Raw genomic sequence first — 16,388 nt, forward strand, 5'->3', positions numbered from 1 at the left:
GCTTTGCTGTTGGCATGACATAGGGCTGACGGTAGCGCTCACCTTGTCTTCTCCGGACAAGGTGTTTTCCGGATGCCCCAAACAATCGGAAAGGGGATTCATCAGAGAGAATGACTTTACCCCAGTCCTCAGCAGTCCAATCCCTGTACTTTTTGCAGAATATCAGTCTGTCCCTGATGTTTTTCCTGGAGAGAAGTGGCTTCCTTGCTGCCCTTCTTGACACCAGGCCATCCTCCAAAAGTCTTCGCCTCACTGTGCATGCAGATGCACTCACACCTGCCTGCTGCCATTCCTGAGCAAGCCCTGCACTGGTGGTGCCCCGATCACGCAGCTGAATCAACTTTAGGAGACGGTCCTGACGCTTGCTGGACTTTCTTGGGCGCCCTGAAGCCTTCTTCACAACAATTGAACCTCTCTCCTTGAAGTTCTTGATGATCCGATAAATGATTGATTTAGGTGCAATCTTACTAGCAGCAATATCCTTGCCTGTGAAGCCCTTTTTGTGCAAAGCAATGATGACGGCACGTGTTTGCTTGCAGGTAACCATGGTTAACAGAGGAAGAACAATGATTTCAAGCACCACCCTCCTTTTAAAGCTTCCAGTCTGTTATTCTAAATCAGCATGACAGAGTGATCTCCAGCCTTGTCCTCGTCAACACTCACCTGTGTTAACGAGAGAATCACTGACATGATGTCAGCTGGTCCTTTTGTGGCAGGACTGAAATGCAGTGGATATGTTTTTGGGCGATTCAGTTCTTTTTCATGGCAAAGAGGGACTTTGCAATTCATTGCAATTCATCTGATCACTCTTCATAACATTCTGGAGTATATGCAAATTGCCATCATCAAAACTGAGGCAGCAGACTTTGTGAAAATTTATATTTGTGTCATTCTCAAAACTTTTGACCACGACTGTACACGGTACACTACTTGCTGCCTAAAAATGTTTTTTGCTCTCAAAGGGTTTTGAAAATGTGACTCCGCAGCCCTGGATGCTGTTCCAGGAATCTGTTCATCCCCAATGGCAGCACATAACCAATCTAGTGACCAGAGCCCAGGTAAAGGTAGTGCACTATGTACTGAATGTGGTGCCATTTGGGACAGACACGGGAGAGACGAAGGGAGCGATGAAGGGAATGAGAGATGAAGATCATTCCAGCTGTGATGTTGTGAAGCATCAGTCAGAAGGTATGAATGAAGAGTAGAGCAGTAGAGTAGAGCCAGGCAGGCAGACAGTAGAGCCAGGCAGGCAGGCAGTAGAGCCAGGCAGGCAGGCAGTAGAGCCAGGCAGGCAGGCAGTAGAGCCAGGCAGGCAGGCAGTAGAGCCAGGCAGGCAGGCAGGCAGTAGAGCCAGGCAGGCAGGCAGGCAGTAGAGCCAGCCAGGCAGGCAGTAGAGCCAGGCAGGCAGGCAGTAGAGCCAGGCAGGCAGGCAGTAGAGGCAGGCAGGCAGTAGAGCCAGGCAGGCAGTAGAGCCAGGCAGGCAGCAGAGCCAGGCAGGCAGCAGAGCCAGGCAGGCAGCAGAGCCAGGCAGGCAGGCAGTAGAGCCAGGCAGGCAGGCTGAGATTGTTGTGAGATGAGAGCTGAGATGTTGTGAATGACTGAAGAACAAACAAGATGGAACCCCCCACCAAACTCTTCTAAAGCTAAAACCCACAACCGGAAAAAAAGTAGTTAACACGTGTGCAAAAACACATTTGAAATGCAAGCCTTTAACATGCATGGCATAGCAGCCCCCCCTCCCCTTCCCTCCCTCCCTCCCCCCAAACCAAACAATTATATATGCCTTTATTTTCCCCCATTTAAAAACAGCTGGTAAGCCACAGCTGGGTACAAAATGCCTTTTACATGCACGGCATGGATGGTGAAGAGAGAGGGAAGAGAGTGGCGGGGACGGCCCAGTCAATGGCAGCATTATCAGTCTGCCCACGCTCGGCAGAACAGCGTGGCATAGTCCTGACAGGCCAGCCCTGCCACCAGCTTAATTCCTGTCCAATGACAGGGTGCGTCTCAAATGGCACCCTATTCCCTATTTAGTGCACTACTTTTGACCAGAGCCCAGGTTTCTGGTCAAAAGTAGCTCACTATAAAAGGGAATAGGGTGTTATTTGGGACGTAGATAGAATCGATGGCAGGCTGAGATTCCCAGAGTCTGACAACACTGCTGGCACTACTGTCTACTGAGCAGACACCTCAGAGCACAACATCTCGCCCATGACCCGCTGAACTATACCAGTAACACACAGAGTGAGTGACGGAGTGTGTTTGTCAGAGACATTGGCTGTAGAACTCAGACAACATGTGATAAGTGCCAGCAACCTAGGGCTGTCCCCGACTAAAAACGACTCTTGGTCAAACGAGAGTAGTCTGGTTTTTCGCCCACATTTTTTACATTGTATTTTTCCATATAGACACACCATGTGTTTTTATAAAATCAACTATATGCACTGAGCTTGTCTGATGCTTCAAGCGCACTGTTTGATGAAATAATTGAGACAACAGAATTTCTTTAAATCATATGTTCTTTCAATAGCATTCGTCTCTACTCCACCGGTCTGCAAATAACTTGAAACATTGTATCAAATACCTACTGGGTCCGGCCTGAAGCTCCTGCAAGCAAACTATTAACTATTCTGGACCTTCAGTGTCCTGTGAGCTCCGGACAGACAGCTGTATTTGCACAACGGATAAGTAACCAGGTATTTTATGATGTTTTTCCGCTGGATCAGAGAATTACATTTTTACCTTTCACGCCAAGGACTGGTGGTTATCGAAAGGGAGAGAATTTGAAATATTTTTCAAATACATTGGGGAACTATTGTCATTCTCAACTGATGTAAAAACAGACTTTACTTGCTGTTTGAGGTGAAGAAAAAAAATACTTTAATAAGCTCCACAGCTCATTGGTGGTGGTGGTGCGTTAAGCCAATCAGAAATACTATCAGACATCCCCAACTGGGCACATTAATACATTTACAGGCAGGCCATGTAGCCTAGGCCTACTTCTATGTGTAATCAGGTGCGCGTCCTTACTCAAACAAAAGACAATGAATAAATTAACAAAACTCGTGAAATAAAACCAAAACCATGTTTCTCACAAGTGTAGCATAGGTTGAGAGCTCTGCAAACAACGTGTCCAATCCAACAATGAAAACGGTAAACGACAAAAAATTATATGACCGTAACCAAACATACATTGTAGATTAGAAATGCGGATTAAAAGGGTATTTAGCATAAACATAAACCACATGTAACATATGGATTTGCATTAAAATACGCATCAAAAGTCCCAATGCAAAGTTACCTCACTTGCCTATTTTTGAAGTTACTACATAAAAATGTATTCAGAATTCTGAAAAATGCCATAATCATGCCGGAAAAAACATTTGCGGGGTGTGACTTAAAATGGAGGACCTGACAAGCCAGCCTATTCCCTAGAATGTAAACTCAGACAGAAATAACTTCAATTTAAACCAAATATCTTGCAAAGTTTTGGAAATCAATAACGCCATCTAACCAATTATCAAATAATGTTAATCGTATATGCTGTTATCTTTGCCAGCCAGCTAAAGTTGGTTATTTTAGCCTGCTAGATAGCCTAGCCAGCTAACTAGCCAACTACCACAGTCAACATACACTATACTTAAAAAAAGTATGTGGACAGTCAGCTATTTTAGCCCCACCCGTTCCTGACAGGTGTATAAAATTGATAACGCAGCCATGCAATCTCCATAGACAAACATTGGCAGTAGAATGGCCTTACCGAAGAGCTCAGTGAGTTAACGTTGCACCATCATAGGATGCCACCTTTCCAACAAGTCAGTTCGTCAAATTTCTGTCCTGATAGAGCTGCCCCGGTCAACTGTAAGTGCTGTTATTGTGAAGTGGAAACGTCTAGGACAGGGGTGTCAAACTCATTTTAGCTCAGGGGCCACATGGAGGAAAATCTATTCCCAAGTGGGCCGGACCGGTAAAATAATGATATATATATATATATATATATATATAACTTAAAAACAACAACTTCAGATTGTTTTCTTTGTTTTAGTACGATCAACATAAAACAAAGCTGGAGCCTGAGGACAGTGTGTCCAAAATAGTACAAGCACAACATCACTATTAATCATAAAACCCCTCAAGTTTCTTTGAAAATTCTAAAGAAAAAGAACACAAACACACAATGCCTCAGTGATTCACAGAACTGTTTCACAGATCACAGAACTATATCAGGGGGTCATTTCTCAGGCAGAAATTTAGATAAAAAATAATGAAATCCTGTTCCCCAAACAAGTGCAAGAACCACAGAGTCAAGAATAGGTTAAATATACAAATAAAATCAATTAAAAACAATAGCACATCAACATAAAAACAAAGCTGGAGCCTGAGGACAGTGTGTCCAAAAGCACATCACTATTAATCATAAAACACCAAGTTATTTGAAAATTCTGAGGACAAAGAACACAAACACACAATGCCTCAGTGATTCACAGAAGCATATCACAGTGTCTCATGCAGCACTTTAAGTGGGGTTGCATAGTTGGACTCCTGATACCTGGCATCTTTTAGCTTTCACCAGCGCCAATATCAGGCGTCACATCCTGAGTGGCAGCCAACTTCAGGATGTGATTCAAGTGCTTGTGCGTGAGCCTTGAGTGCAGCTTTGTTTTATTTATGCTCATTACAGAGAAAACTTGCTCACAAAGATATGTGGTTCCAAACATGCACAACAGTTTTGCAGCGAGGGCTGTCAAGTTGGGGTAACCTGGCAAGAGATTCTGATAAAATGTGTCCAAGCCAGCTGCTGCAAATTTGCCCTTCAAATCCGAGTCACACCGCAAGTCTATTATTTCAAGTTGGATGCTGACGGGCAGATCAGAGGGATTCACGGTGAATGGCGAGCAAAAAACGTTGTAGTCTTTCTCCAGTTCACCAAAAATCTGAAAGCGTTGCTCAAACTCCCGTAACAGTCCTGTTATTTTATCTTTGAACCGCTTCATGTCTGCCACATGTTGGGTCGCGCACACGTTTTTCAGACAGGGGAAGTGAGCTGCATCACCACCGGCGAGTTGCGTCTCCCACAATGACAGCTTCAACTTGAAAGAACGTATGCTGTCATAATACTGCGTGACAAATTTGTTGCGACCTTGCAGCTGTTTGTTCAAGTTATTCAGGTGCTCTGTAACATCCACCATAAATGCAAGGTCCTGCATCCATTCTGCGGAATGAAATTCTAACACTGGTTTGCCCTTTTCTTCCATGAACTGTTCAATTTCTTCTCGTAAATCAAAGAAACGCCTCAGCACAGCACCTCGGCTTAACCATCTTACCTCAGTGTGGTATGGCAGGCCATAGATGTGGTCTTTCTCTCTGAGAAGGCTGTCAAACTGACGGTGATTCAGGCTTCTGGATCGGATGAAATTAACAGTTTGGATGACCACCTTCATGACGTTATCCATCTTTAATGACTTGCAACACAAAGCCTCCTGGTGCAAAATACAGTGAAAAGTCCAAAAATCACATCCTCCATTTGCAGATTGCACTCTCTATAAACTTTGTCACAACGCCTGCTTTTTTCCCGATCATTGAGGGCCCACCATCTGTAGCCAGGCTGACAGCGTGGGACCAGTCCACTCCGACCCTGTCCAGCGCGCCGACGAGTGCGGTGAAAATATCAGCTGCTGTCGTTGTATCTGTCATCGGCACCAACTCCAAACTCCTCGGTGACGGTCAATGTGTCATCAACTCCGCTGATGAAAATGGCCAGTTGTGCAACATCTGTAATGTCCGTGCTTTCATCAATTGCAACCGAAAACGCAATAAATGACTTTACTTTTTGCTTCAACTGGCTGTCCAAATCCACTGAAAGACCGGAAAACCTGTCTGCAACTGTGTTTCTTGTCAGGCTGATATTTACAAAAGCCTGGCGCTTTTCAGGGCACACAATCTCCGCTGCCTTCATCATGCATGCTTTTACAAATTCACCCTCACTAAATGGTTTTGAAGCCTCTGCGATTTCATTAGCAATGAGGTAGCTAGCTTTCACTGCAGCGTCACTGATGTCTCGGCTGTGAGTAAACACAGACTGCTGTTTCTTCAGACCCGCCAACAGTTCATTCACCTTCTCTCATCTCCGCTGTCCTTGAAAGTTGTCATATTTGTCGGCATGAAGACTCACATAGTGGCGACAAAAGGTTATATTCTTTCAGCACTGCAACATGCTGTTAACACACCAAACATACAGCTTTCCCATTCAATTCCATGAATAAATAGAAGGATGACAATTTTTCTTGGAACACTCTGCGTCCACTTTTCTCTTTTTTGACAGAGACATATTGGGGCAATGAGGGTGCCAAAGCAAAGCACATCATGTTAAAAGTAGAAGCCGTAACAAATATCGCGGGCAAAACAAAGTAGCTCATACGGACTGGCTGCACTTGCTTGACCTACTTGCTCTGCCCCGGCATAAACAGTTTGCTTGCTTAACACAATTGCTATTGCGCCATCCAGTGGACGCAATTGGAACAGCAGTTTATTTTATTGAAAAACTGCAGCACATTTTTATACTTTACAAAATCATCTCGCGGGCCGGATTAAACCCGTTTTTGCGGGCCTGATCCGGGCCGGACATTTGACACCCCTGGTCTAGGAGCTACAATGGTTCAGCAGCAAAGTGGTAGGTCACACAAGCTCACAGAACGGGATCGCCGAGTGCTGAAGCGCGCAAAGATGTTCTGTCCACGGCTGCAACACTCACTACCGAGTTCCAAACTGCCTCTGGAAGCAACGTCAGCACAAGAACTGTTCGTCGGGAGCTTCATGAAATTGATTTCCTTGGCCGAGCAGCCGCACACAAGCCTAAGATCACCATGTGCAATGCCAAGGGTCGGCTGGAGTGGTGTAAAGCTCGCCGCCATTGGGCTCTGGAAAAACGTTCTCAGGAGTGATGAATAACGCTTCACCATCTGGCAGTCCGACGGACGTATCTGTGTTTGGCGGATGCCAAGAGGACGCTACCTGCCCGAATGCAGTGCCAACTAAAGTTTGGTGGAGGAGGAATAATGGTCTGGGGCTGTTTTTCAAGGTTCGGGCTAGCCCCTTAGTTGCAAGTGAAGGGAAATCTTAACGCTACAGCATACAATGACATTCTAGACGATACTGTGCTTCCAACTTTTGGAGAAGGCCCTTTCCTGTTTCAGTATGACAAACCACAGCAGCAGAGAGAGACTAGCTATAGTTCCAGCAGCAGAGAGAGACTAGCTATAGTTCCAGCAGCAGAGAGAGACTAGCTATAGTTCCAGCAGCAGAGAGAGAGACTAGCTATAGTTCCAGCAGCAGAGAGACTGGCTATAGTTCCAGCAGCAGAGAGAGAGACTAGCTATAGTTCCAGCAGCAGAGAGAGACTAGCTATAGTTCCAGCAGCAGAGAGAGAGACTAGCTATAGTTCCAGCAGCAGAGAGAGACTAGCTATAGTTCCAGCAGCAGAGAGACTGGCTATAGTTCCAGCAGCAGAGAGAGAGACTAGCTATAGTTCCAGCAGCAGAGAGAGAAACTAGCTATAGTTCCAGCAGCAGAGAGAGATAGCTATAGTTACAGCAGCAGAGAGAGAGACTAGCTATAGTTCCAGCAGCAGAGAGAGATAGCTATAGTTACAGCAGCAGAGAGAGAGACTAGCTATAGTTCCAGCAGCAGAGAGAGACTAGCTATAGTTACAGCAGCAGAGAGGTAGACTAGCTATAGTTCCAGCAGCAGGGAGAGACTAGCTATAGTTACAGCAGCAGAGAGAGAGACTAGCTATAGTTACAGCAGCAGAGAGAGAGACTAGCTATAGTTCCAGCAGCAGAGAGAGAGACTAGCTATAGTTCCAGCAGCAGAGAGAGAGACTAGCTATAGTTACAGCAGCAGAGAGAGACTAGCTATAGTTCCAGCAGCAGAGAGGGAGACTAGCTATAGTTCCAGCAGCAGAGAGAGACTAGCTATAGTTACAGCAGCAGAGAGAGACTAGCTATAGTTACAGCAGCAGAGAGAGAGACTAGCTATAGTTCCAGCAGCAGAGAGAGACTAGCTATAGTTCCAGCAGCAGAGAGAGAGACTAGCTATAGTTCCAGCAGCAGAGAGAGACTAGCTATAGTTACAGCAGCAGAGAGGGAGACTAGCTATAGTTCCAGCAGCAGGGAGAGACTAGCTATAGTTACAGCAGCAGAGAGAGAGACTAGCTATAGTTACAGCAGCAGAGAGAGAGACTAGCTATAGTTCCAGCAGCAGAGAGAGAGACTAGCTATAGTTCCAGCAGCAGAGAGAGAGACTAGCTATAGTTACAGCAGCAGAGAGAGACTAGCTGTAGTTCCAGCAGCAGAGAGATCCACTAGCTATAGTTCCAGCAGCAGAGAGAGACTAGCTATAGTTACAGCAGCAGAGAGAGAGACTAGCTATAGTTCCAGCAGCAGAGAGAGACTAGCTATAGTTACAGCAGCAGAGAGAGACTAGCTATAGTTACAGCAGCAGAGAGAGAGACTAGCTATAGTTCCAGCAGCAGAGAGAGAGACTAGCTATAGTTCCAGCAGCAGAGAGAGAGACTAGCTATAGTTCCAGCAGCAGAGAGAGAGACTAGCTATAGTTACAGCAGCAGAGAGAGACTAGCTATAGTTCCAGCAGCAGAGAGAGACTAGCTATAGTTACAGCAGCAGAGAGAGACTAGCTATAGTTACAGCAGCAGAGAGACTAGCTATAGTTACAGCAGCAGAGAGAGAGACTAGCTATAGTTCCAGCAGCAGAGAGAGAGACTAGCTATAGTTCCAGCAGCAGAGAGAGAGACTAGCTATAGTTCCAGCAGCAGAGAGAGACTAGCTATAGTTCCAGCAGCAGAGAGACTGGCTATAGTTCCAGCAGCAGAGAGAGAGACTAGCTATAGTTCCAGCAGCAGAGAGAGAAACTAGCTATAGTTCCAGCAGCAGAGAGAGAAACTAGCTATAGTTCCAGCAGCAGAGAGAGCCACTAGCTATAGTTCCAGCAGCAGAGAGAGAGACTAGCTATAGTTACAGCAGCAGAGAGAGAGACTAGCTGTAGTTCCAGCAGCAGAGAGATCCACTAGCTATAGTTCCAGCAGCAGAGAGAGACTAGCTATAGTTCCAGCAGCAGAGAGGGAGACTAGCTATAGTTCCAGCAGCAGAGAGAGACTAGCTATAGTTCCAGCAGCAGAGAGACTAGCTATAGTTCCAGCAGCAGAGAGAGACTAGCTATAGTTCCAGCAGCAGAGAGAGACTAGCTATAGTTACAGCAGCAGAGAGAGACTAGCTATAGTTACAGCAGCAGAGAGAGAGACTAGCTATAGTTACAGCAGCAGAGAGAGACTAGCTATAGTTACAGCAGCAGAGAGAGAGACTAGCTATAGTTACAGCAGCAGAGAGAGAGACTAGCTATAGTTACAGCAGCAGAGAGAGAGACTAGCTATAGTTACAGCAGCAGAGAGAGAGACTAGCTATAGTTACAGCAGCAGAGAGAGAGACTAGCTATAGTTACAGCAGCAGAGAGAGAGACTAGCTATAGTTACAGCAGCAGAGAGAGACTAGCTATAGTTACAGCAGCAGAGAGAGAGACTAGCTATAGTTACAGCAGCAGAGAGAGACTAGCTATAGTTCCAGCAGCAGAGAGACTAGCTATAGTTCCAGCAGCAGAGAGAGACTAGCTATAGTTCCAGCAGCAGAGAGAGACTAGCTATAGTTCCAGCAGCAGAGAGAGGCTAGCTATAGTTACAGCAGCAGAGAGAGACTAGCTATAGTTCCAGCAGCAGAGAGAGAGACTAGCTATAGTTCCAGCAGCAGAGAGAGAGACTAGCTATAGTTACAGCAGCAGAGAGAGAGACTAGCTATAGTTACAGCAGCAGAGAGAGACTAGCTATAGTTACAGCAGAGAGAGACTAGCTATAGTTACAGCAGCAGAGAGAGACTAGCTATAGTTCCAGCAGCAGAGAGAGACTAGCTATAGTTCCAGCAGCAGAGAGAGACTAGCTATAGTTCCAGCAGCAGAGAGAGACTAGCTATAGTTCCAGCAGCAGAGAGAGACTAGCTATAGTTCCAGCAGCAGAGAGAGACTAGCTATAGTTCCAGCAGCAGAGAGAGACTAGCTATAGTTCCAGCAGCAGAGGCACTAGCTATAGTTCCAGCAGCAGAGAGAGACTAGCTATAGTTCCAGCAGCAGAGAGAGACTAGCTATAGTTCCAGCAGCAGAGAGAGACTAGCTATAGTTCCAGCAGCAGAGAGAGACTAGCTATAGTTCCAGCAGCAGAGAGAGACTGGCTATAGTTCCAGCAGCAGAGAGAGAGACTAGCTATAGTTCCAGCAGCAGAGAGAGACTAGCTATAGTTCCAGCAGCAGAGAGAGAGACTAGCTATAGTTACAGCAGCAGAGAGACTAGCTAGAGTTCCAGCAGCAGAGAGAGACTAGCTATAGTTACAGCAGAGAGAGACTAGCTATAGTTCCAGCAGCAGAGAGAGACTAGCTATAGTTACAGCAGCCGAGAGAGACTAGCTATAGTTACAGCAGAGAGAGACTAGCTATAGTTACAGCAGAGAGAGACTAGCTATAGTTACAGCAGCAGAGAGACTAGCTATAGTTACAGCAGCAGAGAGAGACTAGCTATAGTTACAGCAGGGGGGAGCAGATGGACTTGCTACAGTTATAGCGTGGGAGAGGGGGGTAGTAGTGGGAGGGGGAGTCAGGATTGGAAGAGAAGCGCTGAAGAGCTGCTGTCACAAGACAAATTATGATTTCATTTGATGGTAGCTTTCTGACACTGTCATCTTGGCAGGCATTACATTTAATTTTAAACAGAATCTGAGTCAGTTAGGTCCCACCAGGCAGGTGAAGAATACAGACATTTAAATACGTATGAGATCATCAGACATCTGCAGTGCTCTTCTCCTCCCTCTTTCCCTCCCTCCATCCATCCATCCATCTCTCCTTCAATGCATGAGTTCTGCTATGCTCTTTCGTCATTTCCTTGGTAACAGTCAGTGTGGGCAAACTAGAAAATAGAAACATCCCAGATAGCGGAACAGAGACTAGAAACATCCCATATAGCGGAACAGAGACTAGAAAATAGAAACATCCCAGATAGCGGAACAGAGACTAGAAACATCCCAGATAGTGGAACAGAGACTAGAAACATCCCAGATAGTGGAACAGAGACTAGAAACATCCCAGATAGCGGAACAGAGACTAGAAAATAGAAACATCCCAGATAGCGGAACAGAGACTAGAAAATAGAAACATCCCAGATAGCGGAACAGAGACTAGAAAATAGAAACATCCCAGATAGTGGAACAGAGACTAGAAACATCCCAGATAGTGGAACAGAGACTAGAAACATCCCAGATAGCGGAACAGAGACTAGAAAATAGAAACATCCCAGATAGCGGAACAGAGACTAGAAAATAGAAACATCCCAGATAGCGGAACAGAGACTAGAAAATAGAAACATCCCAGATAGCGGAACAGAGTGGAGAACAGTCACTACAAGCTGTTCACTAACAGCCGTGCCAATCCCCATTTAGCCCTGTAGTGAGCTCACTACATACCTAGGATTAGGAACCAAACCCCACCCCACTAATGATTCATCCTGAATGTTGTGCCATGCTAATCCCCATGCCTCCACAAAGACCCTGCTCTCTCTGCATATGTACACCACATGACCAACAGTATGTGGACGCCTGCTCGTCCAACATCTCATTCCAAAATCATGGCCATTAATATGAAGTTGGTCCCCTCTTTGCTGCTATAACAGCCTCCACTCTTCTGGGAAGGCTTTCCACTAGATGTAGGGAGAACGCTTATTTTATGGCTTATAAAAGTGTTGACATTGCTGAATAACAATTTAAACATGAACTTACTCAAAAACAGCAGCGCTTCGCCGTATTCGTTGAGTCTCTCTCTAGTCATGATTTCTTTTTAATTTTAATTTTTTGAAATCTCACAGTATCGACTTTCCTGTTCGTTCTAGGCTTGCTTTTACAGTCTATGGCTCAAGGAAACTGTGGAGGCATTCAAACCTTTAGCCACATATAATGGTTCCAAATGGGAACACTGCCTTCCCAGCGCTAGGGCTGCTGATAATAATAGCAAGGCGTTGGGTTTTTTACAGAAATGTTTGGTGATCGACTACGAATGCCTTTTTTTACTAGCTATGAAACAAAAAACGGCAGAAATACTTTGAAAACAGCTACTGCGGAGCCCTGACCACCAGCCAACATGGCTGGTGAAATAGACATCTTAACCGCCAACATCTACCTGAATTTTGCTTCTATCCTGCACAGCTTAGCCAATGTTCGCAAACCATGACGAAAAAAAAAACATTCAAATCGCTAATTAGACCGCGTGTCTGTGTCTTGCTGCATTCCACCTCTGGGCAGCCGAGCATGTATCCGGACCGGTGAAAAGAGTGAAAATGGGCGAGATGGTTTTGCGTCGTCCCGGTGCCACAGTTATGCCGATATCATGGCAAGCGTAAATAGCTGCATGCAACTCAGCAGCTAAGAACATAAAATCACTAGACTGCCTGTTTGTGTGGTGCTTATGTTGGCAATAGTGACAAAGTAACGTATTTTGTGTAAAACATGTAGCCTACTCCTCCTGAAAAACATGAAATCAGGCTTATGCTTACGGAGGCATGGAATGCAATAGAACGGTTTTTGTGTACAACATGAAGTTTGTGGGCTACACCAGTGACCAGACAAAGGTGATCAAGGAGGGGGGAGCGGAGCACTCAGCACAGCAGCAAGGTAGTGGGAAAGTGGTTAAGAGCGTTGTGCCAGTAACCGAAAGGTCGCTGGTTCTAATCCCCGAGCCGACTAGGTGAAAATTCTGTCGATGTGCCCTTGAGCAAGGCACTTAACCCTAATTGCTCCTGTAAGTCGCTCTGGATAAGAGCGTCTGCTAAATGACTAAAATGTCAACGTAAAACAAGCCATCGAGAAATGAGGAGCATCTTGACAGGGTTAAAACCTCTCCATTAACCTGCCAGAGAGGAAAACCACTCTGTTGCTACTAGGGAGTACTGAGATTTAACAACAGGGTAAAAAGAATGGGGTGATGACGCACAAGGCCGCAGCCCTCTAGACTGAGATAACAGGGGTTTTCTGCCATTGAAAACTGAAAAAAATACCGTAATTTTCGGACTATAAGCCGCGCCTTTTTCCCCATTTTTCGACCCCTGCGGCTTATATAACGGTGCGGCTAATCTATGGATTTTTACAGCTAACGGCCACTAGAAGACCTCCTAAATCTATGGATTTTACAGGTTACAGTCCACCAACTTTAACTCTATGGGCTCTATGACCGGTCCAAGCCCCCCCACCTTTAAGCGGCGGGCTCCAGCAGGAAAAGCTGGAGGCCGGAAAAGAGTGAGACAGGTAGCGCGCAAAAGTAAAAGTGGAACCGAGAGTGGTACGAGAGACAGAACGAGAGACAGAACGAGAGCAAGACAGACAGACATTACGAGAGCGAGACAGTTTGTCTCTTTCCCGACAATCCCCTCTGTGCACGAACCCTTACATATGGTAATTAAACATTAAAACACCTGCGGCTTATAGTCCAGTGCGGCTTATATATGTACACATCATTCAATTTAGCTGCTGCGGCTTATACTCCGGTGCGCCTTATAGTGCGGAAAATACGGTAATAATATCTCAGCTCCAGAATATAGAATCACAGAAAATTTGATTTAAAACTGCAACATTTTCTCTCAGCTGAATGGCAAAATGTGTAGAATTGAAAGAAATTAGCTTTAAAGCTGCAAAAATATATCTCGGCTCCATGGAGAAATGTATAGAAAGCCCCTTTTTCATCCAGAAAAACCTTGACACTCTCCTCCTCCTCCCATACGGGGTACGAGAGAATGAAAGACAGCAGGGCAGAGTACAATGGAAGATCTGACAAAAAAGGAAAGCAGTGGTTCAATCCATGGAAGCAATTTGAATAAATTCAGAGGGGGCTTCATAGGGCACCAAACTGAATAAATGTTTCCTTGAAGTACAGGCAGAAATACAAGGCCAAATTATCCATTAGGCAAATCATATGATAATTTCAGAAATTCTGCATTTCCACTTGAACTAGACAAAGTGGGCCCTTCAAACAACAGGTTTTCAATTAATAGGTTTGCTAAAGGGGGGGTGGCAGCAAGTGTAGCCTAATAACAGATAGAGAAACTGAAAAGGGAAGGAAGGAACTTGAGAAAATGGCACAAAAACATCCACCGGTTTGTAGTTTTACCTATGCCAGTGGTCCCCAACCCTGGTCCTCCGGTGCACCCCAACAGTACACATCTTCATTGTAACCCTGGACAAGCACACCCGATTCAACTCGTCAACTAAAATCATCAAGCCCTAAAATTAGTTGAATGATATGCGTTTGTCAAGGGCTTCAACAAAACTGTACTTGTTGGGGGGGTACATCGAGGACCAGGGTTGGGAAACACTGGCCTATGCTTCTCATGAAAAGGGGTTTTTGCGTGAGTCAAGTCTATATAGCAACTGTACCTGACCTGTAGACATCCATGTGGATGACGTACAGGCCTACTCATCCATAAAAAAGTGAAAAGGGGTTTCAAGGCCTGCGGTAGGTTAACGGTACCTTGCTTGCGGACATCCTCCACGGCAGCAGTGAGCTCGTCCTTGAGGAACTGGCTCTCCTTGGCGATCTTCTCTCCTTTATCCAGGAAGTTCAAGGTGGCGGTCTCCACCGAGGCGGCCAATACATGGGCCTTCTTAGAGCGTCCCTTCTTCTTATTGGACGGCCCCTTGTTGCTGGAGTTCACCAGGGTCGTGACCTTTAGGAGCAGGACGAGAGGTCAAATGTCTTGAGGGGGTGAGACGCCTAACACTGCTTCTGAAAGTCACTGACTCTACAGCTAAAGATAAATAAAAATGTCTACAGCCACAGCTAGCCAACTCGTCTTTGAGTCCATACTAAAACAGTAGAAGTAGCTAGTGTCGTTCAAGCCTTTAGGGCTAGATAGATGTGCCCTTGAGCAAGGCACTTAACCCTAATTGCTCCTGTAAGTCGCTCTGGATAAGAAGCGTCTGCTAAAATGATTAAAATGTAATACCAATGTACCAATCAAAACCATCATGAATGCATGACCACCAGTTCTAAAATAAATCATATAGTCTACCAGTAGGCTTACAGCATTTATGACCGACGTCATCATTTATCAAATTGACGTATTCTATGAAAATGCATGCATTGCTCTCAAAATGTATGGTCGGGGATGCTAACTGGTGAGGGCCTTCATAGGAGACTGTTATTCACAATACCAACGTTTGACTAACGACGTGACACCAGGCCAAGTAGTATGGTGATACCACAGGGTTTAACGCGCAGCTGTCACGCGGGATATTCGACGAGGCACTCATTCTTATATGACATCACGATCTGAATTCTGATATTCTATTTGTACGATGCCCGTGGTAGGGACGCATTCTGTCTGCTCAGTCATTCATTTAGATCGTGATGTCATATTTTCAGATCGTAACAGTGAATATGGCCAAAGAATGACAAGTTTGCATCCCTGATATATTGTTTAAATGTGTGTATATATATATTCTGACCTGCGTGACCAAGGGCTCCAGCAGCCTCTCCACAGCCAGGGTGCGGATCTCCAGGCTCTTTGGGTCCCATTTGAAGTTGATGTTGGCCGTGTTTATGGTTGTCATGTTCACTCTGTATCTGAGGAGGAGGAGAGGAGAGAGGGATGGTTACTGAGGAGGAGAGGAGAGAGGGATGGTTACTGAGGAGGAGAGGAGAGAGGGATGGTTACTGAGGAGGAGAGGAGAGAGGGATGGTTACCGAGGAGGAGAGGAGAGAGGGATGGTTACCGAGGAGGAGAGGAGATAGGGATGGTTACTGAGGAGGAGAGGAGAGAGGGATGGTTACTGAGGAGGAGAGGAGAGAGGGATGGTTACTGAGGAGGAGAGGAGAGAGGGATGGTTACCGAGGAGGAGAGGAGAGAGGGATGGTTACCGAGGAGGAGAGGAGAGAGGGATGGTTACTGAGGAGGAGAGGAGAGAGGGATGGTTACTGAGGAGGAGAGGAGAGAGGGATGGTTACTGAGGAGGAGAGGAGAGAGGGATGGTTACCGAGGAGGAGAGGAGAGAGGGATGGTTACCGAGGAGGAGAGGAGAGAGGGATGGTTACCGAGGAGGAGAGGAGAGAGGGATGGTTACCGAGGAGGAGAGGAGAGAGGGATGGTTACCGAGGAGGAGAGGAGAGAGGGATGGTTACCGAGGAGGAGAGGAGAGAGGGATGGTTACTGAGGAGGAGAGGAGAGAGGGATGGTTACTGAGGAGGAGAGGAGAGAGGGATGGTTACTGAGGAGGAGAGGAGAGAGGGATGGTTACCGAG

The 16,388-nt window shown here is 45.9% G+C and overlaps 1 protein-coding gene across 1 annotated transcript in view; it reads right to left on the minus strand.

Moving 5' to 3' along the window:
- LOC311114292 (catenin alpha-1-like) overlaps positions 1–15,824 on the minus strand; it is a 46,339-nt gene extending 30,515 nt beyond the window's left edge. The window contains exons 1-2 of the mRNA XM_084189548.1: positions 15,596–15,824; positions 14,619–14,814 (exon numbers count right to left, since the gene is read on the minus strand). Of these exons, the coding sequence (XP_084045674.1) occupies positions 14,619–14,814; positions 15,596–15,700 (301 nt within the window). The 5' untranslated portion in view covers positions 15,701–15,824. The remainder of the gene's footprint in view (positions 1–14,618; positions 14,815–15,595) is intronic.
- Between the last annotated feature and the right edge of the window lie 564 nt (positions 15,825–16,388).

This window comes from Coregonus lavaretus (genome assembly GCF_964263955.1).
Source record: "Coregonus lavaretus genome assembly, contig: HAP1_SCAFFOLD_3148, whole genome shotgun sequence".
NCBI lineage: Eukaryota > Metazoa > Chordata > Actinopteri > Salmoniformes > Salmonidae > Coregonus > Coregonus lavaretus.